This window comes from Fusarium oxysporum, chromosome 8 (assembly GCF_000149955.1).
Source record: "Fusarium oxysporum f. sp. lycopersici 4287 chromosome 8, whole genome shotgun sequence".
NCBI lineage: Eukaryota > Fungi > Ascomycota > Sordariomycetes > Hypocreales > Nectriaceae > Fusarium > Fusarium oxysporum.
The window spans coordinates 1,433,190-1,455,042 of record NC_030993.1 but is presented as its reverse complement, the minus strand read 5'-3'; the positions used below and the strand labels follow the sequence as shown (position 1 = coordinate 1,455,042).

The 21,853-nt window shown below is 48.1% G+C and overlaps 8 protein-coding genes and 1 non-coding gene across 12 annotated transcripts; 4 read left to right on the top strand and 5 right to left on the bottom strand.

Annotated features, from left to right (window-relative positions):
* Nucleotides 1–979: 979 nt before the first annotated feature.
* FOXG_03122 (uncharacterized protein) lies at nt 980–2,287 on the top strand. Of its 2 annotated transcripts, XM_018380667.1 has the most exons (3): nt 980–1,174; nt 1,230–1,371; nt 1,427–2,287. In XM_018380667.1, the coding sequence occupies exons 1-3, from the start codon at nt 1,135–1,137 to the stop codon at nt 1,968–1,970; spliced, it is 726 nt and encodes a 241-aa protein (XP_018236991.1). In that variant the 5' UTR covers nt 980–1,134; the 3' UTR covers nt 1,971–2,287. The 2 variants fall into 2 exon arrangements, with proteins under 2 accessions (XP_018236991.1, XP_018236992.1); XM_018380668.1 differs by having other exon boundaries at nt 1,230–2,287.
* Nucleotides 2,288–3,544: 1,257 nt separating this feature from the next.
* FOXG_03121 (uncharacterized protein) lies at nt 3,545–5,998 on the top strand. 2 transcript variants are annotated; one of them, XM_018380665.1, is made up of 3 exons: nt 3,545–4,383; nt 4,433–4,868; nt 4,924–5,998. In XM_018380665.1, exons 1-3 carry the CDS (start codon nt 4,189–4,191, stop codon nt 5,640–5,642), a joined length of 1,350 nt encoding a protein of 449 aa, XP_018236989.1. In that variant the 5' UTR covers nt 3,545–4,188; the 3' UTR covers nt 5,643–5,998. The 2 variants fall into 2 exon arrangements, with proteins under 2 accessions (XP_018236989.1, XP_018236990.1); XM_018380666.1 differs by having other exon boundaries at nt 3,545–4,868.
* Nucleotides 5,999–6,328: 330 nt separating this feature from the next.
* FOXG_03120 (type II pantothenate kinase) lies at nt 6,329–8,711 on the top strand. Its single transcript, XM_018380664.1, has 3 exons — nt 6,329–6,981; nt 7,047–7,326; nt 7,378–8,711. Exons 1-3 carry the CDS (start codon nt 6,664–6,666, stop codon nt 8,169–8,171), a joined length of 1,392 nt encoding a protein of 463 aa, XP_018236988.1. The 5' UTR covers nt 6,329–6,663; the 3' UTR covers nt 8,172–8,711.
* Nucleotides 8,712–8,783: 72 nt separating this feature from the next.
* On the top strand, nt 8,784–9,536 carry FOXG_03119 (uncharacterized protein; the record flags this gene model as incomplete). Its single annotated transcript, XM_018380663.1, has 2 exons — nt 8,784–9,071; nt 9,129–9,536. The coding sequence occupies 2 exons, from the start codon at nt 8,784–8,786 to the stop codon at nt 9,534–9,536; spliced, it is 696 nt and encodes a 231-aa protein (XP_018236987.1).
* A 122-nt stretch (nt 9,537–9,658) lies between these two features.
* On the bottom strand, nt 9,659–11,412 carry FOXG_18484 (uncharacterized protein). 2 transcript variants are annotated; one of them, XM_018398575.1, is made up of 3 exons: nt 11,060–11,412; nt 10,657–10,993; nt 9,659–10,602 (listed from the first exon to the last, which is right to left on the bottom strand). In XM_018398575.1, the coding sequence occupies exons 1-2, from the start codon at nt 11,144–11,146 to the stop codon at nt 10,850–10,852; spliced, it is 231 nt and encodes a 76-aa protein (XP_018236986.1). In that variant the 5' UTR covers nt 11,147–11,412; the 3' UTR covers nt 9,659–10,602; nt 10,657–10,849. The 2 variants fall into 2 exon arrangements, with proteins under 2 accessions (XP_018236986.1, XP_018236985.1); XM_018398574.1 differs by having other exon boundaries at nt 9,659–10,993.
* Nucleotides 10,146–10,236, bottom strand: FOXG_18485. The gene has a single exon. It is a non-coding gene; the product is annotated as a tRNA-Pro (tRNA).
* Nucleotides 11,413–11,541: 129 nt separating the features above from the next.
* Nucleotides 11,542–13,631, bottom strand: FOXG_03118 (uncharacterized protein). The gene is made up of 6 exons (XM_018380662.1): nt 13,299–13,631; nt 13,067–13,202; nt 12,902–13,003; nt 12,778–12,853; nt 12,648–12,728; nt 11,542–12,597 (listed from the first exon to the last, which is right to left on the bottom strand). Exons 1-6 carry the CDS (start codon nt 13,315–13,317, stop codon nt 12,073–12,075), a joined length of 939 nt encoding a protein of 312 aa, XP_018236984.1. The 5' UTR covers nt 13,318–13,631; the 3' UTR covers nt 11,542–12,072.
* Nucleotides 13,632–13,939: 308 nt separating this feature from the next.
* On the bottom strand, nt 13,940–16,682 carry FOXG_18483 (uncharacterized protein; the record flags this gene model as incomplete). Its single annotated transcript, XM_018398573.1, has 2 exons — nt 13,940–16,175; nt 16,228–16,682. 2 exons carry the CDS (start codon nt 16,680–16,682, stop codon nt 13,940–13,942), a joined length of 2,691 nt encoding a protein of 896 aa, XP_018236983.1.
* Nucleotides 16,683–16,696: 14 nt separating this feature from the next.
* FOXG_18482 (uncharacterized protein) lies at nt 16,697–21,816 on the bottom strand (the record flags this gene model as incomplete). Its single annotated transcript, XM_018398572.1, has 8 exons — nt 16,697–16,708; nt 16,756–17,229; nt 17,280–18,521; nt 18,574–18,813; nt 18,862–20,137; nt 20,183–20,466; nt 20,517–21,154; nt 21,207–21,816. The coding sequence occupies 8 exons, from the start codon at nt 21,814–21,816 to the stop codon at nt 16,697–16,699; spliced, it is 4,776 nt and encodes a 1,591-aa protein (XP_018236982.1).
* Nucleotides 21,817–21,853: the final 37 nt, after the last annotated feature.

Sequence of the window (21,853 nt, the reverse complement as noted above, 5' to 3'; positions counted from 1 at the left end):
ACTAACAAGTCAATGCGTGTGCTTCCCTTTGTGTTGCGGAACAGTTGCTTTTGTGTCACTAATAAAGTCACCCAACTGTCAAACCATGAGAGTCCCCGGTGTGGTTAAGGTTCGTATCCGTGGATGTATACTTGTGTCATCAAAGTATAGCTATGTGCGAGATCGTCAAACTCGTAGCCACGACATCAGTTGACTTCTTTGATGGCTCAATCGCCAGTCTTGTCTGGTGTGAGCCATGTATAGAGTTTTCTAAGAATATTCAATGAACCACTATGTATATTTTACTCAACTACATCAAGCATCTCAGCCCATACAAGTCAATGGGGAGGCGCAGAGCCACACGTAGCATAATATCTGGGAATGGGAGCAATTAACTTCCAGTTAAACTGTTATATCAAGCCAGTATCACATGAGTACTGCTGTTCTTGCTGATGGAAAAGGGTCATTGGATTGGCGGCAGCCGCTGGACCATTTCCAGAACAGAACCACGGCAGTCGATGAATTGAACACCCCTGAAATATATCAAGACGCAGATTCTTGACTCCTTCGTCGACAAACTGCTAATTGGACATTGTTATTAAGTTCAATACTCAAAACATTCCGAACGGCTGCCATAACGGTTGTAAGATAAAACTATCTCAGGTGTTGGTCTTACCTGTTACCCTGGACCTGAGCACTTGTTTTTGTTACCTTTTATCCTCTGAGTCAAACGGGTAACTTATGAAAGTAATCAATCCCATTCTACTTTGTTTTCCTCCTCCTGTGGTTACGTAGGATATTGCCGGATCGCATGGTGAGCTTAAGGGATAATGCGTTGACTGGCATAAACTACTGAATAATATGTGCAATAGTGACGGAATATCTGCTCCGAGTTGCATCAGTCATGGAAATCTGCCATCGTTAGATCACTTGCTTTCGCCATTCATAGATGCCCAATGAATGAAAAGTATACCCTGTCTACTGGTCAATCGCCAGCCAACAACATGATAAGATGCTTGCCAGGTTTCAACATTGATTGGCACACGGACCGAAGCGTCCCCGAGCGGGGGAACACGACTTGCAGGAACCAACAACGTCGATATTTGAATTCATCCTGCTAGAAACAAGCCCTGAATATCATCAAGCACCAAACAAATGTCTAGAGAAAGTTTACAGAAGCCAACTGCCGGCTCAGGTATATATATCTTTTCCAAGTACCCTACGAAGTGGTACTGACGACCAATGTTCAGAGAACGGCGAACCATGGACGGTTGAGAAAGCCTTGAGTCACAATGACCTAGTTAATATATCAGATTCCCCTATCTCCTTTTTCCATCTTCTTGGCGCCCTCAAGACAACAAAGCGTGAAGGCTGGAAGAGACACGGAATCAAGTAGGTTGCACGCTATTTCTGAGTATCGTTTACCGATGGGCTCACAAGCTACCAGTCCCGAGTCGGTTGCAGATCATTCTTATCGAATGGGCATGGTAGCAATGTTTGCACCCCAGGAACTTGACCAAGCCAAGTGCATGAAGATGTGCCTTGTTCACGACATTGCGGAATCTGTCGTGGGCGATATTACACCTTTCAGTGGCGTCTCCAGGATTGAAAAGGGTAGAAGAGAGGCCTCAACCATCGCGTACATTGCTAATCGATGGTCTGGACCATACACTGCCGAGATTGAAAAGCTTTGGCATGAATTCGAAGCTGGTGAAACTCCGGAGGCTCAGTTTGCCCAGGACATTGACAAAATCGAGCTCCTTTTACAAGCAGTGGAGTACGAAAGGGAGAGTAAGAAAGAAAAAGATCTGGGCGAGTTCATGGGAGTTGCCCGGAAGTTACGAACTGAAGCTGGAAAGGCATGGGCAAATGAAATACTGGGGGATAGGGAGAGGTTTTGGCAGGGTCGACAACACTTGAGGGGAGAACATGCCCAGCAAGGAGGGCTATCTGAAGAGATGACAAAGGCCCATGATGCATACTATGGATAGCTCGGAAATCAGTTCCATGATCCTTACATTTATCAGTTGTTGAATTTTCTTTCGTTGATAAATTTTAGTGGCTGGGATACGGATGCTGATAAAAGCATCCTGACTTGTTCACGTACTCCACAAGAAATAGGAGCGAATTGTATCCGGCACAACCTTTGAATCCCAGCCATTTGAGACTCCATTGTTACGGAAGTGTTTTCCAACGATGTTAGCTTAGGGCGAAACACACATACCGTATAATTTAAACAACACACGTCGAATGGTTCAGCTGGAGCTGCAAACAGCTTCTTTCCGGTGTGAATATAGCACCGAACAGGGTTGTATCGTATAAGGTATGACAAATGCCACCCGAGCAATGTGAGACTGACTATGCAGTCTGTACCGCATATGGTTCTTCTTCAAGAATAGAGCCATGAGTGAGAAAAGCAATTGCATGACCTATCACTTCCAGGACAATGGCTGGCAAGGTCACGGCATCAATAAATCCATGCACGCACCTCAATGCGAGCCAGCCACAGTTGGCCCAAAGCACCCTCCATTATCAACACTCTGTTTCTTGTACGTCATTATTACAGCAAGGGATGAATTCACAGTAGTCAATTAGGAAGATTAGCTTGTTGCAAACTTGACATCTTCAAACGAGGCGTGATTTTGAAAAACGGGGATTGATGGACTCGAGTTTCGATCGAACAAAAAGGCCGGAGTCTTCAACAAGAAGTATGCCTCATTACATTCCAAGACATTATCCTCGCATGCATTGAATAATTAATTGCTGCTGTCTCGGAGAAACGCTCGTTTAGGTTATGTTTGCCCAGATTACCGAAGACTCGGCGACAAGGTCCAGGGGCAGGGGCAGGGGACGGGACACTACACAGGTATCTGTCCGTCGTTTAGCAGCGATCTTTCACTGGGGAATTGACTTGTCAAATTTCGTTGCGCATCTCGTAAGTGGGCCACTAAAGCTATCCAATTCTGTTGGCTTTGGCTAGCTCAGGACTAGCCCTTGACCTTGTTCAAGCAGATGTGCTTCACCAAAGCAAAAATCAGCCCTCGATGTCGATGTCAATGGCATGGACCGTTTTCACGGGTTGCCCGACGATCGTGAATCTAGCGCCAGCCGCAAGCAAGAGACTTCAGCTACACATTCCTCACTTCAGTGATCAGAGAGGCGGCAAGGATACCTGCCGCTCACTCTATGCCCTTTGTGGCGGACAAAGGCATGGTTACCTAAATTACCTTACCTGAGAAGGATACAAGCTGAGAACAATCCGCTTCTTCTCCAAGTAATCTGGGCGGGCTCAGGCCCAGTATTTGTGCGAAGCCACACCTAACCTAGGTGTAACTTCAGACCGTCGACCATGTCGTTTTGGTTCTGATCCTCCGCCGCCAGCAAGATCTTCTGGATCATGGATGAAGTCCAGGCGCCCACTAAGATCTACTAACCGAAAATCAAGTGCCAGGCTCATCCTTGCTTCGGAAGTTCATCCGATCTACTTACACGACTACCTACCAAGAAGAGAACTTCAGCTGGATGAGCCTTTTTAATTAGCTGTTTATGCGACTCTTGCGATCATGCCTACAATGTAGGTGGGCGACCACGTTTCAGCCAAACATGTTGGTGTGATGGTGAATCGATAAGTTGAAGGTCAGTGCGAAAGGTGGGCGAGCTGAACAAGCCAAAGACGTTGTGCAACCCATTCAGCCGCCTACGATCTTCCCTGATTCCCAGCGGTTGTGGTGCTTACCGTCCGTGTTCCTGGGGAGGCCACGAAATCGCAGGCCATGGCCATCCCATAAAAGGATAAAGTTTATGGGCGCAAAGTTCGTTGCCGACGGCTTTCTAGGATCGCCCAGCTATGCTTCCCCTTACAGGTTGCTCTGGGCTGTTCTTACTGGCAGGCGAACTTCGACGTTGATACGGCTTGTCTACAAACCTAACGTATTTGGGTATCGTGGTGCCCCGATTTCCTGGTCACCCCCTGGACGATTTGTCACTTGTGTTTGCTTCTTAGTCCGCCACAGGCTATCCATGACGACCAAGAGGCTTCTTCTACGCTAGGATGTCATTCTCGCTCATGAAGTTATTTAAACCACACACTATCCCCTCACTTTTGGCTGACCTGTGCGACTTATAGGCCATTTGCAGTCGTCAAGTCCTTTTTTCCCCTTCTCATCAATCATTGAATCTCACACTAGTTCTCGTATTATCTTGTTCAGCATGGGTCTTCTTTCGCTCTCTTACACGCGCCCAAAGTATGTAAGCCATCAACCATTCCGCAACACTTCGAGCAGCGACTCGCTGTCCGACGCGGAAAAATCCGATGCTACGGATAATTCCAGCTCCTCTCGTTCCTCCACTGGAATACCAGACTCGCTGTCCTTTGACAGGATCATTGGTGGTGGCACATGCCCGGTTAGTAAAGAGCATTCACCATTCATCACCCTACTAACTGGACATTAAGCCTATGACTGTCCGTGATTTCATGACCTACCTTATCTATGTGGAGCATGCTGCCGAGAATCTCCAGTTCTATCTCTGGTTCCAGGACTATGAAAAGCGCTTTAATGCGAACCCAACAACAGATGTCAAGCTCGCTCCCGAGTGGACTAGGGCCATGCAGGACGAAGCTGTTATCAAGATTAGAAAGGAACAATCAGATAAGATGCGAAAAGAGTCTGAGGCAGCGGCCATCTTTAAAGGTAGCGACTTTGAGAAGAAGGTCGGCAGCCAGGATCGGAACATGAGCGCTGTTGACCCCTTCGCAACACCCCCTCAAAGCAGCAAAGGGGACGATTCCTCGATCTATACAGCCTCTTGCACAATGAAGTCACTCAATGCAATGAGTCATCAGAGCCAAGCATCTGACGCCTTCAAGAGGGCTGGAGCGCAACAGCCATGTAAGTCAATTATCCCGCTCCTGGAACGACTTCTGAATCGCTGACCCCTTATCAGTCACGATCCAGCCATTTCGAGAAGAGATCAACAGAGTGATCTCAACATATATAATGGAAGGTGCACCTCGGCAACTGAACCTATCCTCCTCTGAACAGAAGGCGGTCATCGTAGCGCTCTCCAAGACAACTCATCCTAGCGCTTTTCGAAGCGTCTTCAAGACTGTTGATTCAAGCCTTCGGCACCAAGCTCATCCCAACTTCATCCGATGGTCTATCTGCAATGGAAACCCTGCTCGCGTGTTCTTCGCTCGATCGCTGGGCGTTGGACTGATTGCCGCAGGCATCGTTGTTGGGCTCATTCTCACGCTGAGCAACGCTGGCCGAGGATACCGGGCATTGGCAGCCATAGCCCTTGTTCTTGGCATAAGCACACTTGTTGCGGCCTATAAGGGCATGTGTGTTGTTCTGCATGGGATGCATCACCGCCATGTCAGGCCGTGGGAACTGTTTGTGGACAGCGAGAACATGGAAGATGCGCAGAAGCAGAGTTTTGACTCGTTCGGATCTCAAAACAGTTACGAGGATGAACCCTGGGTCGTCAAGTACGAAAAGCGCAATGTTGTCCGCAAAGTGTTCGACCGCGAGGTCTGGATTCAGGAGCCAGCACTGCGACAGATTCAAGACACCATCTTTGTCCAGGCAATACTCGCTTCAGTTCTCCTGGGCGGCATCGTCACAGCTATCTTTGTTGCTGTTCCCGGAGGCCATTTCTTTTGATCGCCCAGAGAGCTTCGTTCTGTTCCTGCCATGACAAAAGGGCTACACTGCCCCATGGCAATATTTTAATAGCCTCCTTTAAACTTTTTGTATTGGCCTTTGCTATGATCTCAGCTGCGGATACCCTACTTGTTTGTGGATGTGGGCGTTTGAGGGGGAGTGTCTAGGAGATTCTCGGGTACATTTTGCTGCGGGCAATTTTGTCTAAAACAGTATTGACATTGCTTATAATTGACACCATAGTTGATAACAGATGAAAAACGACCGCTCTTGAAGACTGTGTCCTTGAATGCCGCTCCGTTCCGTTTATTAAAGCCGACGGCAATTCAGGTAGCCAAGCTCGGCATCAAGTCATGACCCCTCCGTAGCCGGGTCATCGGGACTGTCAAACTCGTGCATTATGATGCGGGAGTAAGAACACTTGCATTGCGTCTCACCGTGAGCAGAAAAAAAAAAACTCCGAATAAGAATGCGCATAAGAGGCCAACGCGATGCCCTTCAATTGTAGATCTTCTCAACAGAGTACAATTGGCGAGAAATCGGAGGAAAGGAGCCAATTTCGCATGTATCTTTGTTGAGCGAATACGTACATTTTGACTCCCTGTATCCGTATTTTCTGGGGAGCTTTCCCCAGGCAATCCGGAGCCTCGGCCCACCGGCTTTTGGAGAACTAAAATGATGAACGACCACTATCGATAAAGGGTCGACCCCATTGTAATATTCAAGTTTCCCCATCCAATTATTAGAGCCCCTCCACAGCGATTTATTATATGTTAAGATAGCTCTGACCTCCTTGCCCATCTCCCCCCTTCCTTGTTCTCTCCATTTCATATTTCGAATATACGTTCAAGCCTGTTGCTGCCCCCCTATATATCATCATAAACCAGGCTATGCAATAACTCTGCGCGGGTATTGGCAATCTGCTCCCTGGCCGTTCAACTCCAACCATCTCCACTATCTATTTACCCCCTCTATCCTCTCGAACGTCCATCGAGCGTGGCACGGGAGACATAACCACGCTATGACTCCCGCTTCGGAACACGAAGATGCGATTGCGCAAGAACTCCAAGCTCCGGCGCATCCTTTGGACCACAAGCGCCGCCGTACCATGACGTCTACCGATGAAATAGACAGCACCATTATCCGCCCTGGCAGTGTCAGAATCAATGTCAAAGGCGCTTTCATCGTCGACCCCGATACGGCGACGCCAGCCTCTGCCTCTGGCGCAAGCGCGGGCGGTGCCACATCACATAACGGCCGAATGAGCCCGACGCACCCCGAAACGAGCGACATCCGGTTACCATACCACACTGCGATCGTGAGCCATATTGCGATTGACGTACGTATATCCGTTCTGAATCACAAGAAGGGAAGCGATGGCTGACGCGGTGAGTGTCATTGCAGATTGGCGGATCGCTTATAAAGCTCGTTTACTTCTCGCGCGAAGTTGATTCTACGGATCCCGGCGGCCGACTGAACTTTCAAAGCTTCGAAACAGATCGCATTGATGACTGTGTGGAGTTCATGCGACATCTGCGTGATAACCAACTTGTCAATGGCTCACAACCGGGAGAGTTGTGTGTAATGGCGACTGGTGGTGGCGCATACAAGTATTATGACAAAATTCGAGCCGCACTCGAAGTGGATGTGTCGCAAGAGGATGAGATGGAATGTCTCATCATTGGTGAGCGGTTCTGCTCGCTATCAAGGACGTTTTAATTGACGGTTTTTCCAGGACTCGACTTCTTTATAACCGAGATCCCCCGTGAGGTCTTTACCTATTCCGAAACAGACCCCATGCACTTCGTCGTGCCACAGGATAATATATATCCTTATCTGCTTGTAAATATCGGCTCAGGTGTCTCGTTCCTGAAAGTTACTGGGCCACGATCATATCAGCGAGTCGGAGGTACATCGCTTGGCGGTGGTACTCTCTGGGGTCTCTTGTCTCTGCTCACTGGCGCGCGAACTTTTGACGAGATGCTTGAACAAGCCGCTCACGGTGACAACGCCAACGTCGATATGCTAGTTGGCGACATCTATGGAACAGACTATGGCAAGATAGGACTCAAGAGCACAACAATCGCTTCATCCTTTGGTAAAGTTTTTCGTATGAAGAGAGAGGCTGAATCAGCAGCCGAAGATGGCAGATCTGCTACGCCGGAAGACGCATCCTTCAACAGCGCAGACGTTTCGCGTTCTCTCCTTTACGCCATCTCAAACAATATTGGCCAGATCGCCTACCTGCAGTCCCAAATTCACAATCTGTCCAATATTTATTTTGGTGGTTCTTTCATCAGAGGCCATCGTCAGACCATCAACACACTAAGCTATGCCATCAAGTTCTGGAGTAAGGGGGAGAAGCAGGCTTACTTCCTCCGTCATGAGGGTTATCTGGGAGCAGTTGGCGCATTCCTTAAAAGGAAGCCCAAGAACTGGGGCCGCAAAGGAAGTCTTGAGGGCATGGATGACATTGCTGAGTTACGGAGGAATCTCCGCGAAGGGGCACCCAACTCCAGTACATCATAAATTTCAACGAGCGCACCAGGAAGTCAAACCATGTCAGGGATTTCTAATTCAGCAAACACTTAAAGGCTTGAAACTATCGGAAGTTGACTTGAAGTTGCGTTAGGTCGACTTGTCGAGCAACAAACAAATGTGGTTGTATCACCTTGCACAGGCAGCATTTTATGGCGCAATATCTCAGGCGTTTGGTACATATTCGGGTTGGCTATCGTTTTACTGTCACTTGAGGGCATGGGGCATTGTTCTACAGAGAGTATCAGCGGCGGATAAGCATTTTGCTTCTTTGTTTAGAGATCGGGAAGCTGTATTGAAACACATAAGGGTAGCTACATCAAGCGCAGCAAGTTTCTGGCAGTCTGTCGTAGTACTCTTTATGCGATTCTATGCCAATGGGGTTTTTGGCAAGCTGCTCTTTGATCTAAGAAAGATGTTTATCGTTGTACAGCATATGTGCTTGCTCTTAATATTGTGTTGGAAGTATAGAGGATATGTACTTAGAGCATGATGCCAAATTTAAATCATTTCTATATGTGCTTTTATTAAGTTAGCTTTCCTTTCTTCGTCTATCTCTTCCGCTACATGCTGTACTGTAGTGAAGAGATCATCCATCTCAACATGGCCCAGGGAATTGCAGACATCGACGATTGGGTCAAAATGCCTTATCTTATTGGCACAGCACAAAGCCAGTTTTACGAAAACTACCAGGAACAAGCATTCAGAACTTGCCATATTTTTAACAGACCTGATGTCTGTTGGGAGGCTAGAAGCTTGAAATCCTTATCTGATTGGAGTTGTGATCCAGGCGGTCCATGCTGTACCTGCGACTGTGATTGCCAGCCTGCTCCGAGGGTCGACGCGCAGCCGGTTGGATATTTCTGCAAATCCCAGGATAATGTCAATGTTGTAAGTAGACAGTCGAGCAGTCGATACTTTGAGATCACTTACTGATCGTGTATATAGCCTGACGGCACACACTTACAGAGCCGCGGGGTAGGTCAAGGACTGCCAGACCCTTTCTACGCTCATTATCAACCCAACACCTATCGCAGTCATATGAGAGAACCAGGTGTCTTGTATGGCAAACAAGAGGTCTTGTCAGTTGAGGATATGATCTACCATAGCGCCAAAGAGCAGCGGTACAATAATGATGCTCAGAGAAGAATTCAAGATTGGATACGACTCATGCCTGAACTCGTTGGCAACAGCAAGACCTCATCCTCAACACACCGCATGTCGAAGAGATGCACCAGGAACAACAATAAAGAAGACAAAAAACAAGGCGTACACAAAGACAAGAAGAAAGAGAAGAACAAGGGGGATGGGGGCAAAAGAAAACAGAGAGACACGTTCACGCGACGATCCCACTGAGGAGACTGATAGCAACGAGGGGTGGTCGTGAATCAAGACGCGAGGAGGTAACCATTATGGACTGTTGTTACTTGTGTCGTGAGGATAAGAGGTAGACTGAGTTTGAGCTCCATGGTAGTCAACGCACAAGAACTTCTCTTTGGTAATTATCTGATATATCCCTTTATTTCCGTAGTCTAACACATGACATCGTTCACCTGTACTGGAATTATGAAATAAGGGCTGATTTAAGCTCAACGAATCACACCCTGAGCAGCCACTCTAATCCGTAACGGGAACGGTCAACTTCACCACCAGTTATAGGTAATTTATCACGCGACAGATTCAAGATAAGATAGGTTAGTATCCCAAATATGTAACCTGCTCCTGGAGCATTGACGGCCTTGAAAAAAAAAAAGGGATCTATGAGGTTATGTATGATATAGTTCAAGACTGACTGATATTAAAGCATATGCAGAGACTTAAACATAAAGCCTAAACCACTATGCCCAGTTCTCAAGACCTGTTGTATTGAAAAGAAGATGGCCACCGTACCAGCAGCAATAACGAAGAAGAAGAACATGGCGACACAAAAGCAAAATCCACCAGGGACAAAACACCAAAAGTTAAGGGTCTGGCCGGGGATTGAACCCGGGACCTCTCGCAAGCTATGCTGTAGGGTTTTCCCTAAGCGAGAATCATACCACTAGACCACCAGACCGATGAAGAGGACCTGAAGATCCACTCATGTGTTATTGTTGCAGGCTGGTCTGCTGTTGTAGAATATATCTTGTATTTGTGGTCGAAAAATGAACTTCCCCGCCGGGTATCTCTTAGATCTCGATGTCTTGCAGATCAATGTTGGGTTAGGCTCTTCTGGGAGTACGGTTCCTCCACCCGAAAGTCAATTGGCCGAGAGCATTGCTATGATCCCGAATGGCCCTGGCTGGCGTAACAAAAACTTGGACGATCGACCCATTGGAATTGTTGATGTGTAATTGTCAAGTTTGTTTACACCCGAGATGAACTTGCAAGGTCCATATCGGCACCAATTGGTCACACTGACCTTTGGTCATGAGCTTTCATCCTGGACCAGACTTAGTTTGCATCTGCAGAAGCACCAGCGCGGGGGACGACTTACAGACTCAGCGAGTTCACGTATCCGCCCACATCAATCACAGCATCAATAGCATGGAACTCGCAAACATGTGTTGTGGTTCATTTCTTTATATTCACTTCGTTGTGGTCGTCGTTGACTCACTTTCCCATGCAGTCATTAGGTATCTTTCATCCTCTGTTCTCTCATTCCCTCTCAGACGTCAAGATCTGTGCTTCTAGTTGCCCTGTCCGACGTCCTTGCCCTGCTTGATGCCCTGGCTCTGGCCTCCGCTGGCGGGAGCATCCTGGAGACCCTGGCCATGCTCGTCCTTGCCCTCGGGGAGGTCAGCGGTCTTGTCAGCGCGGTCGACACGGTCAGACTGAAGTGAGGAGGTTAGTCAGCTAAACAAAATCAACGATGTGATGATTTGGAGGAACAAACTTACGTCAGGCTTGCCAACACCGTGGGCGATGTTGTGGTCGGCAGCCTCAAAAGGGCCGTTGTCAGAAGAACCGTCTCCGTTGCGAGGCATTGTGATGTCTTTGTGGTGAGTTGTTTGTGGTGTTGAAGTGTTTGAGGTGTCTTGGAGGTTAGCTGTGGCTGATGCTTGAAGATGAAGAGGGCGAGACTCTGTTGAGCGCAGAGAAGTTTATTTATATTCCATCGTGTTGTGAACCCCGCCGTAGTCGACACTGATTCAGCATCGTGATGTGTGACGAATCGACGACGTCATTCTGAGCAACGTCATCCCGATGGATGCAATGGATGCTGTTATGCCCCTCGCTCTCCGTAGCGGCAACACGCCGTCTGTGGGGAACAAACACAAGCCAGCCTAGCCAGCCCATGTCTTATCCTGACGGCAGCTGAGCAAATGCTCCTTGATGGGACCTGCATGAGATTATCCACTGGGCTGCTAAAATAGTCGACTGTTTCCATTGTGGATTTGAGTCAAAGAAGCCTGGCACCTGACACCTGACACCTGGGCAGCATCATGGCCCATCCACAGTTGCTATTTTAGTTTGATGTAAATATGAACTTGGCGGAGCTGAATCTACCTTACTAAATACACTACCGGTACCTCATATATGTCTGCTGACTTCTGCCACCAATTCTGTTGAGTTCCAGACTCCATGATTGGCTCAAGAGAACCTACCTGGGCATTGGGACCACGCCTTGTCAGAGCCGCACACGTCACGGACCCTCAGTGATAGAACGACTCAATTATTGCTTGCCCTGATTATCATGTATGCGCAGCTAAACCATCCACTTCCACGAAATGACCCTTGCCCACTAGTCGTAGTAATCGCAAAGAGTTCTGAAATAAGGTGTAACCCATCCTTCAGTGACCCAATCCCAAGATCTCAACAATGACAACAAATGAAAATATCATAATTTTTCCTGCGATCTACACAGTTTAGGTACTCACGCCGTACCCGCTGTCGGAAACGAAAGCGTCAATCAAGCTTTGCTGGAACGGCTGCGGCGAGCTCTGGTCCTTGGCGCGGTCTTCTCTTGCTCCTCTTCCTCAACCGCAACATCTTCCTCCTCAGGGGTAGCCGCCTTCTTGGTAGCAGCCTTTCGCCCTCGCTTAGCAGGAGCAGGAGCAGGAGCGGGAACTTCATCATCGCTTTCATTCTTTACCTTCTTAGTGGCCGCCTTTCGTCCCTTTTTGACAGGAACAGGTTTCTCCTCAGCATCGGATTCGTCCTTTGCTTTCTGAGCTGAAGCTCTGCGTCCTCTCTTGGCAGGAGCAGGAGCAGGAGCAGAGGCAGCAGTCTCATCCTCGCTCTCATCCTTGACCTTTGCAGCTTTGCGGCCACGGGCCGGCTTAGCAGCAGGCTCCTCCTCCTCATCCGCCTTGACAGTCTTGGATGTTCGAGCCTTCTTGGGCTGCGGCTCGTCCTCATCCTCCTCATCATCGGCGGCCTTCTTGCGTCCACGCTTTCCTTTGGCCTTGGGCTTCTCTTCATCTCCTGTGGCGGCCTGAAAGGTGTTAGAATCATCAACAGTGTGTATACATGCTCAGGACTCACAGCCTCAGCGGCGGCCTTCTTCTTCTTCTGTGCTTCAGTCAAGTGAATGCCCTTCTCACCAAGCTTGTTCTTCTCTGGGTCCTGAATGATGTCAATCACTGCAACCGTTGATACAGAACTCTATACATACCCCTTTGAAATCCTCAGGGTCAATGAAGCCCTGGTTGACACAGCGGCGGACCTTCTCTTGCACGTCAGGGTGTTCGCTATCAATGTCAGGATAACACGGATATAAAAAGGAGGCCAAAACTCACCCAAGCTCATCGTAACCGTCGATGAGGTCACAATCGAAGGAGCCATCACCTTGCTGGCACAGTTCACGGACATTCTCTAGCTGTTGACCAGAGACACATCCCCTGATAGGCACCTTAGTATCAGCGATCTACTATCAGCATAGCTGATGAATTACAGATACTTACCAATGTTTCCATGACCAGCTCCCATGTTCTTTGATGACGACATAGCTACCAAAACGCAGAGTGCCCTTGGTGACTTTCTCGCCGTTCTTCTTGCACTCAGTATCCTTGCACGTGGCGCGGTTGTTGGGGGATAACTCTAATACAATGTGAGCGAACTGCTCAGCAGAGCAGACAACAGAGGTGCTCCATCGTAACGCGATCATGAGGAACGGGGATATTTTTGGGGCCTTACCAATACGATATTCACCCATCTTGGCGGTAGTAGAAGGTATGCTACGAAAATTCGAGCGTCGAATAGAGTGGTAGAGTGAGAAAGACGAAGAATGCAAGTAATGCTTTGGCTCTGGATAGCTTGTTGCGCGTTCGCAAGGAAGTGGGGAAAAGAAAATGGCTGTTGGAAAGACTGATGCTAGAAGAAATCTCTTTTTCGTAAAAGGAACGAGAGATTATATACCTGAGCTCCTTCTGATGCTCTGTGAATAAAAACAAAGCAGAAAAAGTGCGATAAGGTGAGATGAGTGAGTGAAGGTGGGAAGTGCTGCCAGCTCAGCGTTGGGGAAGTACGGTGCGGTGCGGTGCGCGCGACCAACGCGTCCCCAGCATGCAGGAGTGGTGGCATGGCTCCTTCTTCCCCAGATTTCCGCCTGGAACGATACCTACATGTGGAAGGTTACAACCAATAAGGGAGTTACGAACGTTGCTAAATAAAGAAAGAAAATGAAATAAAGGAATAGCAAAATAGAATGACCTGGGATTTTTACTTTTTTATCTTGTGAATGACTCCGATTGTTATAAGCGCGAACTAATTCTAAGCTTTTCTTCCTCTTTTCACCTGCAACGTGCCTCTTGACGTATTTCTCTCTTTGTTCTGGTTTACAGGAACGGACACCAGCCTATATACATTGCAGCCAAATTTCTTGGATCAACCGCTTGTTTGATCAATTCCTCCACCTGGCCTTCAACGCCCAAAGGAATGCTTTCAGTTGGAAGCAAACCCCTGACTTTGCGCTTGATACTGTCTACAACGCTCTGAGGCTGCAGCTTGACGCCCACATCTCCTCGCCGATGTGCTCGTTTCTCCTTTTGTAGATCCAACGTTGGGTCGTAGATGAAAGCCTCTAGAATTGTCATCAGAGTCTCCTCTTGCTGACGAAGAATGCTCAGAGTCAGCTCGCAAGACTTGCGAAATGGTCCTTCGTAACCGTATATACCCATCGCAGCCACCATGTTGTGGGTAAGTCGGAACGGCACTCTTTCAGGTTTGGCAAATGTTAGACCCTTGTCGAAGAGACAATTGAAATCGACGTGAAATACTCCACCATTGCCCTCCTCCAAATTCACGTTCTCACCATGTCTATCGCCAAGGCCTAGGATGGTGCCTACCATTGACATGACAGCACACGACCGTGTGTATTTTAAACGCGCAGCAAACCACGCTGACGGACTAGGGAACTGTTGCGTGAACCACAACTGAAGTACCGGAGGAAATCTCCCCAGGACCTCATCAGTAAATATCCTGGTTTTGCCGTCTGATAAACATGCTTCATCCATGAGTTGTTTCAGAACGGTGTAGTCGGGGTAAATCTTTCGGGAAGCATAAAGATTGATGAGAATGTCTCGCATAGTTTTGATTCCTGGAACCCATTCAATGATTCCGCACTCTTCATTGAGTGGCGTTACAGCATATGTTCGAATGTAAAGCTGTCTCCGGCTGGATTCCGCATCTCGTTTCAACGACCGATTGATCAATCCATTGAATTCCATAAGACGCTGGTCAGTTCGCAAGTCGTCCTTGGGTTTGATGAGAAGCATGTAGCTTTTGCCATCACTCCCTCGTGTTGTAAGTCGTCTTGGCTTAGCCAGCGAGCTCAGCACGAGCACATCATCCAGAAAGGAGTCAATCGTAACAACATCTCTAGAAAATGCCTTGTGTTTTTTAACATACTCTGATACAGCCGGTAACGTTGCCGTCAAAGAGCTCTCGACAGGCACGACCAACGGACATGGAGTACATTTATGATTGAATCGAAGATCTCTACCCAGGCTGGCATGAACAGTCTTGTTGCCCCGGAAGTCTCCGTTTTGGCATGCAAGAAGCAGCTGTTCGGCTAATTTCTCTCCCATCCTGAGCAGGTGTTTGAAATCGGTCGTAGAGCCCTCAACTTTCTTCGATATATTCCTGAGAGTCTGAAGGATCTGAGTGCCTCGTGCCTTTCTTTCCGACACTTGTCTTGTTGTCATGATGCCAATAAGGCTCCAAAGCGCTTGCCGAGGATGAGCTTCCACGACCTTGGCAATGATATGTGTCAGCCGGTCGAAAACGTTCGAGTTGGGGTGGGCGATGCGTGCAACAATCTGTGGCAAAGCTGTATAAAAGATGTACGCCGGCAGCCTATGGATGTATTTGTCAAGAAAAGAGTGCAAAAGATTGAGCTGCTCAACGCGTCTTCGGTGGAGCTCGCGAGATAGCGATGCTTTCCCTTCTGGTGCTCTGTCTACTTGGGCACCAAGGTCAAGCCAGAGAGTCAAAATTCGTGGGAGAGTCTGGTAAAGATATTTGGTGCCCGAGTTAAGTGAACGGACATAGTTCTCGATGACGAGTCTAGCGACTTCACCGGTGATGTAGTTGTCGCTCTGGTCATCGGCTTTGAGCGGCTTTTCAGCTTCGAGGATCTTCTTGTAGTGACGGCCAAGGTAATAATGTCCCTTTTCCCAAGTCGAGAAGGTCTTGGGTGGCTGCTGATATTTTTCACGCAATGCACCGGCGTGCGTCTGCCCAGCGCTATCAAGCCATTTGGCAAGCAGCAGCTGCGCCCTAGCCGTCAAGAGCTTCTGTTGTGGGCTTAACTTGCTTGAACTTGTGCTGGTTGCTGTCCCTGTTTGTGTCATGAACTTGTTGCTCTTAATTGCTCCCTGCAAAACCTGTATTGCCTTTCGGTGCTGATCTTCTCTCCAAAGAAGCTTGGCATTCTCAATAGTAGCCGCATCATCGCCCAGCTTCGAAGCGTGTAGAATAGCGTTAAAAGACTGATGAAGCGAGTTCGACTTCCGTGCAAGGCGTGAACTCGAGAGCCATAATCCAGAAATGTCTAGGTCAGTGAATGTAGGTCTGTATTGGTAAGTATACGGGCTGTCGATAGCTCCTGTGCAATGTATCTTACCTAGTTAACTCCATGGTGGCACGGCGAATACCAAGAAGATATTGCTTGTCGTTCATGTATGCACCTATAATTTCGAGTCTCCTTTCTAGCAGGGCTGCTGTCTTTTGGCGGGCGACTTCGTCACCCGCTTTTGTTCCTATTATGATTTCCACGTCCGTAAGAACATGTGACTTAAGAAGGAGGTCATGACAGGCTTGTAGCGATGAGGTGGATGCAGCGTTCATCGATGATGAAATTTTGACTCTTATATCCTTCATTATCTTAATGAGCTCTTTAGGCTTGTCTTTAGCCCTCAGCTTTTCGAAAAGGGTCGCGATCGAGATGTTGAAGTCTTCAATAGGGTCGCCGCGAAATCGTTGAGTGAATTTGGTAAGGCTCTCCCACCTTCCTGTAACCCATGCCGCCTCTACTGCATAAGGCATGATCTTGTTGTCCGTAGATGCATCTGTGTGCATACCCTCGATGTGATTCAATAACCCCTCTGTCAATAATTAGCTCGTGTCGGGACAAAAGACTGAAGGAACCTACCGTGCTGACCAGCCAGTCTTCCCCTTGAAGCAAGTCGATCTGGATATCTGTGTTGACAGGGTTCTCAGCGAGTTGCATCTCGTACCAGCTCTGAACAGCAGTCCACCTGCCTGCTTTGCGATGGCTCAGAATCTGTTGGTTGATGTCAAGAACTTGTAAATGAGCTGAAATTCCATCAAGACCATCAGGCTCATCGACATTGGCATAGATATCTTGAAGTTTTTGTAAGAGACGGGTACGCTCCCCTGGTTCTTTCTTCCTCTGTTCCATTTTGTGGGCATGTTGCTCTAAATGAAAAAGAGCACGTGCGTATTCATTACAATCGACAGCCCTTTGTGCTATGAGTTCGGCTGGAATCAGATCGAGAGCCTCCTGCACTTGGGCTAGCCTCTCCCTGTCAGTTTCAGTGAGGCGACCAGCTGCTCGCCTAGTTTGCATCCATCTCATTGCATAGTCTACAACGCGAAATACAAGCTAATGACCAGTTAGTTTTTGTCACAAGACCAAGGTATTTTGAAGCCTACATGACAGTATCGCCGCATATCCTCCTTCTCCTGATACGATGCCGTCTCAGCAGGCTGATATTGCAAGATAGCAAGAAGTTCCCCGAGAATATCGTCCCTTTCTTGCTGTGTAGTCCGAGACCCTAAAAGAGTATGCAGGACTATATAGGGAAGGATGAACTCTGCAATAGAGAGATCTTTAACGCGAATGACACGCGCCAGAGGCTCGAATATCAAGTCGGCAAATGGCGTCTGCCCCTTACGTAGAAGGTCCAGAACGTAAACTCTCAGCCAACTCGGATAAGGTCTGCCAGGACGAAAGAGCGGATACTCGATCTCGGTGTGTGGCATTGGAGCAACAACATACCGGGAGGCTAGAAAAGGTGCTACCACTTCCCGAACAGTTTCTGGCATTGCAACCCATTTTCGATAGATGTCGTTTCCACCTTTCATCCCCGAGTTTTCCATGGCACATGCAGCTTTGATGTCGCACCTGCCCATGAGTTCCTGCATAGCAAAAGACAAGAATCCCTGGAACTTAACATCAGTCGTAGATAAGAATGCTGGCACCAGGGCCTCTTCCAGAAGAAACAGAACGAAGTCCGTAGTTTCTTCATTCGTCGCAAAATTGTTCAATATGACTATTGATCGTTGTTCTCTAACAGTCTCGATCTTACTGGGATCCAGGCAGCCTATCAAGCCCATTGCTTCTGTGCATAGGCGCGCTATATCTCCTGGAAAGCCGCTGTATTTACTTGCACAATCCAGAAGCGACCGCATAAGTGCGACAACGCCAATATCTGACTGTAGACTAATCTCAGATGTATGAAGCAGCGCTTGGTTTTCCTGAAGGTATGGTATCAATTCTGTCAATGCTTGAAGGGCAACACCGGAGTTTTCATGGCAGATTCTCTCGGCGAAAGCTTCCAAAACCTCTTCAACCGCGAGTGTTGCTGGTCTATGCTGATCCAGCTTTGTCTCGATGTCCCTCAACTCTGGAATGTGTCTGAGCGAAGGGAGCTTGACGATGTACTTCGCAACAAGGGGATCAAATTCATCGACGAGAGACTTGAGCATTTGCTGCGCTAGAAGAGCCGTTGACTCGCTCAAGAAGGGCCAGTAACGGGTAACGACGAAAAATGTTGTTTCTAATAATGCCTCGACATCTGTCTCCTCAAGGTGTGTGAGCATCGATGCCCAACATGAGAAACTTGCTTCTCTCAGCGCATCTTGTGCCAGTGTCGAGAGCAAACAAGCAGACATCTAGAAATACAGTCAGTATTGCCATTCAAGGCCGGAAACATATGGCACATACTTGCGGTCTGGCTGTGCTTGCATAGCCCCTCGACACCCTGATCATTTCCTCCATGGCCCGAATGTAGCGCCGACGCTCTGGGTCAGGAAGGCTCTGGTCATTGATGACATCGAAGAGACATGCCATGAGGCCAAGAAGTTGTGAATGAATAAACCGAGCAGTGTGGTCCGACTTCTTAGCTCGGGTTTCTTTGTTTGCTGGGATCATCATTTTCGCCATAGTGTCTAAAGCTTTGCGGACCTGAAGCTGCATAAGCTTACGCCAAAGATGCATTGAGGTTTGACTTACTGGTGCCTTTTTTGTTTCATCTGCGTCGCCGGCAGCTTTAAGTAACTCTATGACGGTGAGCACTGGTTCCACTTGAAGCAGGTTGACGAGGGGCTCTGTTTGAAAATGTGTCGATAACTCATCGAGGCGAGATTTTGCGAAACTAGCGATATCGTCTGTATCTTGAACCAAGAGCAAGGCCAGGGTTGCGGCTAGGTTCGCAGGGTCGATTAATGGTAGCCAAACCTCGGACTCCTGCCGTGCCTCCGCAATCTTTTGGATAACGTCTTTTTGCTTGTCAAGCACAAGCCACGGCAGTGCGTGCGTTTGAATCAGGAGGAGTAACTCGTTGACAGACACTTGTAGCAATTCAGCAATTGTCCGGCTCATTTGAGGGCGTTGGACCATGTCCTTGGTGGTCATGTATGCTAGGTTTGGCCAAAAAGGCTCGAAAAGCCTACGTGGGGTTACTCGACGAGCATCAGCTAGATTCAATAGCTCATTGAAGGCGCAAGCTGACACGATATTGTTGTTGCTTCCCAAGTACTCCAAAAGCTTGATGAGAACCAAGTTGAGTTCGTGTTCCCAGACCACCGTTCCCAATTGACCCCATGCCATAATAAACGTTTCAGTTAAATTAGGCTGATTCTTATCTGAGATTGATTTCAGGAAAGCAATCGAGTTTTTTCTATTGCGCGAGATCAAATCTTGCGTTTTCATGGGAGAAGATCCATTTGATGCATTTGTCTGGAATTTGCCATCTGTGGAGGCCGCTTGAGCCTGATTCACTCGTGGGTTCCTAGCACCATTGGCTTCTGCTGGTCGAGCCGGAAGAACCATGTTGGAAAGAATTGGCTCTGGCCTAGCCAAAGAGAAGGTGGCTAGAACACGCCCGGCAGCTATCCGCAGCTCCCTCACAGAGCTGTTTAAGGACTGAAGACACCACTGGCCCATCCCAGACGTTTCCAGATTAAGTAATTCGGTATCCTCACAATGGAGAATCACTCTCCTTATAGCCAACATGGCAGCAACCCTTGGACGCCGAGATTCAGCAAGGGCGGGGAGTCGGATCAGTTTGGTAAAGAGTGCCTCGATTCGGGATTTATGCACGGTTGCTCCATGAAGGTTTGATCGAACTGGAGGTGCATTATGTTCACAAATGGAGCAGGCTGTTTCTGTCACTGCTGCTTTTGTATCATTGACTGTCTCGTTGCCACCATCCGCCACGCAAGATATCCGCGATAGCAAATCAAGTATGAGACATTGACGTGATGTGTCAGCCTTTGGAAAGGCTCCCCTACTTCAGTAAGCATTTGAAGATCAAATCAATGAAACCACTGACAATACTTGATTCTCAAGATTAAGAAAATCATCGTCCACATCTGCAAGCCCTAGAACGTCACCCAAAAGTCTCATGAGGACCGCCGTGGGGCTAGAGTCTGCCTGTGCTATTTTTCGGCGTTTAAGACGGTCTTGTGAACTTGTTTCGGGAGGCTCGTAGCTCAGCGCCAAGGTCTCGATTATCTCTTGCACTGCAGAATCCTCAAAACTCAGTGGATGTAGGTTTGAGGAGAGCAGCTTTGGCCTGGGATCGAAATTGATCTGTCTTAAAGTCTGTATCACTCTCTTCTTGAGAATTAGTTGCTGATGGAGGAATTATGGAGGATGCAACCCACCCACAGATCTGTTCCTTCAGGCAGGGATGTATAAAACATTGAAGACTCATCTACAATGCCGGAAACCGCTAACCGGCCAATTGACGTATTTTCAGTAGATGCTGCTGTTATTATAGCTAGAGCCATACAGTATGTATGCCGCGTTTCCTCATCAATGTCTAGCATCGGCATGGGATTGAGGCTTGTCGCGATCTCACCACAAAGCAATATCATGAGAGTGATGGCCTTCTTGTGAACAGAAGCGCTGATGCCTTTTCTTCTCCGTAGTGCTCGCTCGATTTCTTGAGCCAGTTGGAGAACATGAAGCGAAGAGGCAGGAAAGTTGCTACCGTACCGGGTCTGGATAACCCGCATGTCCCCTAGGACATCAATCAACCATACCGCACTCTCTGAGAAGGAGGTAACGTTATTAAAGGCATCATCTGAAGCTGTCAGAGGATAGGCCGCCACTTTGCAAAAGCTGATCAGTTGTTGCAGCGCTTGCGACATTCGGTCAACAGAATATGTAAGCTGGCTTGTGAAGGGCGACTGCTTGTCGACGAATTGGCTGAGAGCAATTTGAGGAGGTAGAGAAAGTGACTTGAAACTTTCTTCCACAGATGGAACTACTAGAGGGTCTTGAAGCTGTTGAAGGGTATCTGTCAATTAATTGTGAGTTGCTTTATTGTCAAAGTCGAGCTAACTACTTACGAGATGTGATGGTACGCAGATAGAATAAGAATGATGGCGCCATATCCCACAGAGTCCAGTTTTGTGCTATTATTAGCATTGTATACTGGAGGAAGCCTTCAATTGCTTCTGTGAGTTCAAGGCACTGGGAATGGCCAAGAAGTCTAAGCAGCTGAGGAAGAAGCCAAACCCATAATGGCTCCCGCCCTCGGAACATATACTCTTGCTCACCCACTCTATGTTTCAGAACTGCCGGCGTTTCTTTGATAGAGAACCTGAGAAAACTGATGGCCTTGAGGCCTTCTGTCCGTACTTGTGTCCGGTCAAGAAATGGGTCATCTAATCGAATTCCTTCAAGAACAGCTCTCGAGTAAACGTAAATAAGCATATGATTATGCTCAACTCGGTCCTCTGGCGTCTTGAGAAGAGTCGGGTCATCTTTGACGCGTTGAATAATAGCAAAGAAGCCTTTGAGTTCACTGTTCTCATCTGATTTGGAGGATTTCGTGGATGCTGAAATATTCTCCACAAGCTGCGCAGCTAAGGTTGATGGAGGAGGGCCAGCGGCAAATTTACCGGCCAGTTGCCCATGATCCGGTACAGCCGCCCTTAAATGCAGATTGGCCGCCATGATGCATGCAGCATCTTTGGGTGCGGCTGGATCTTGT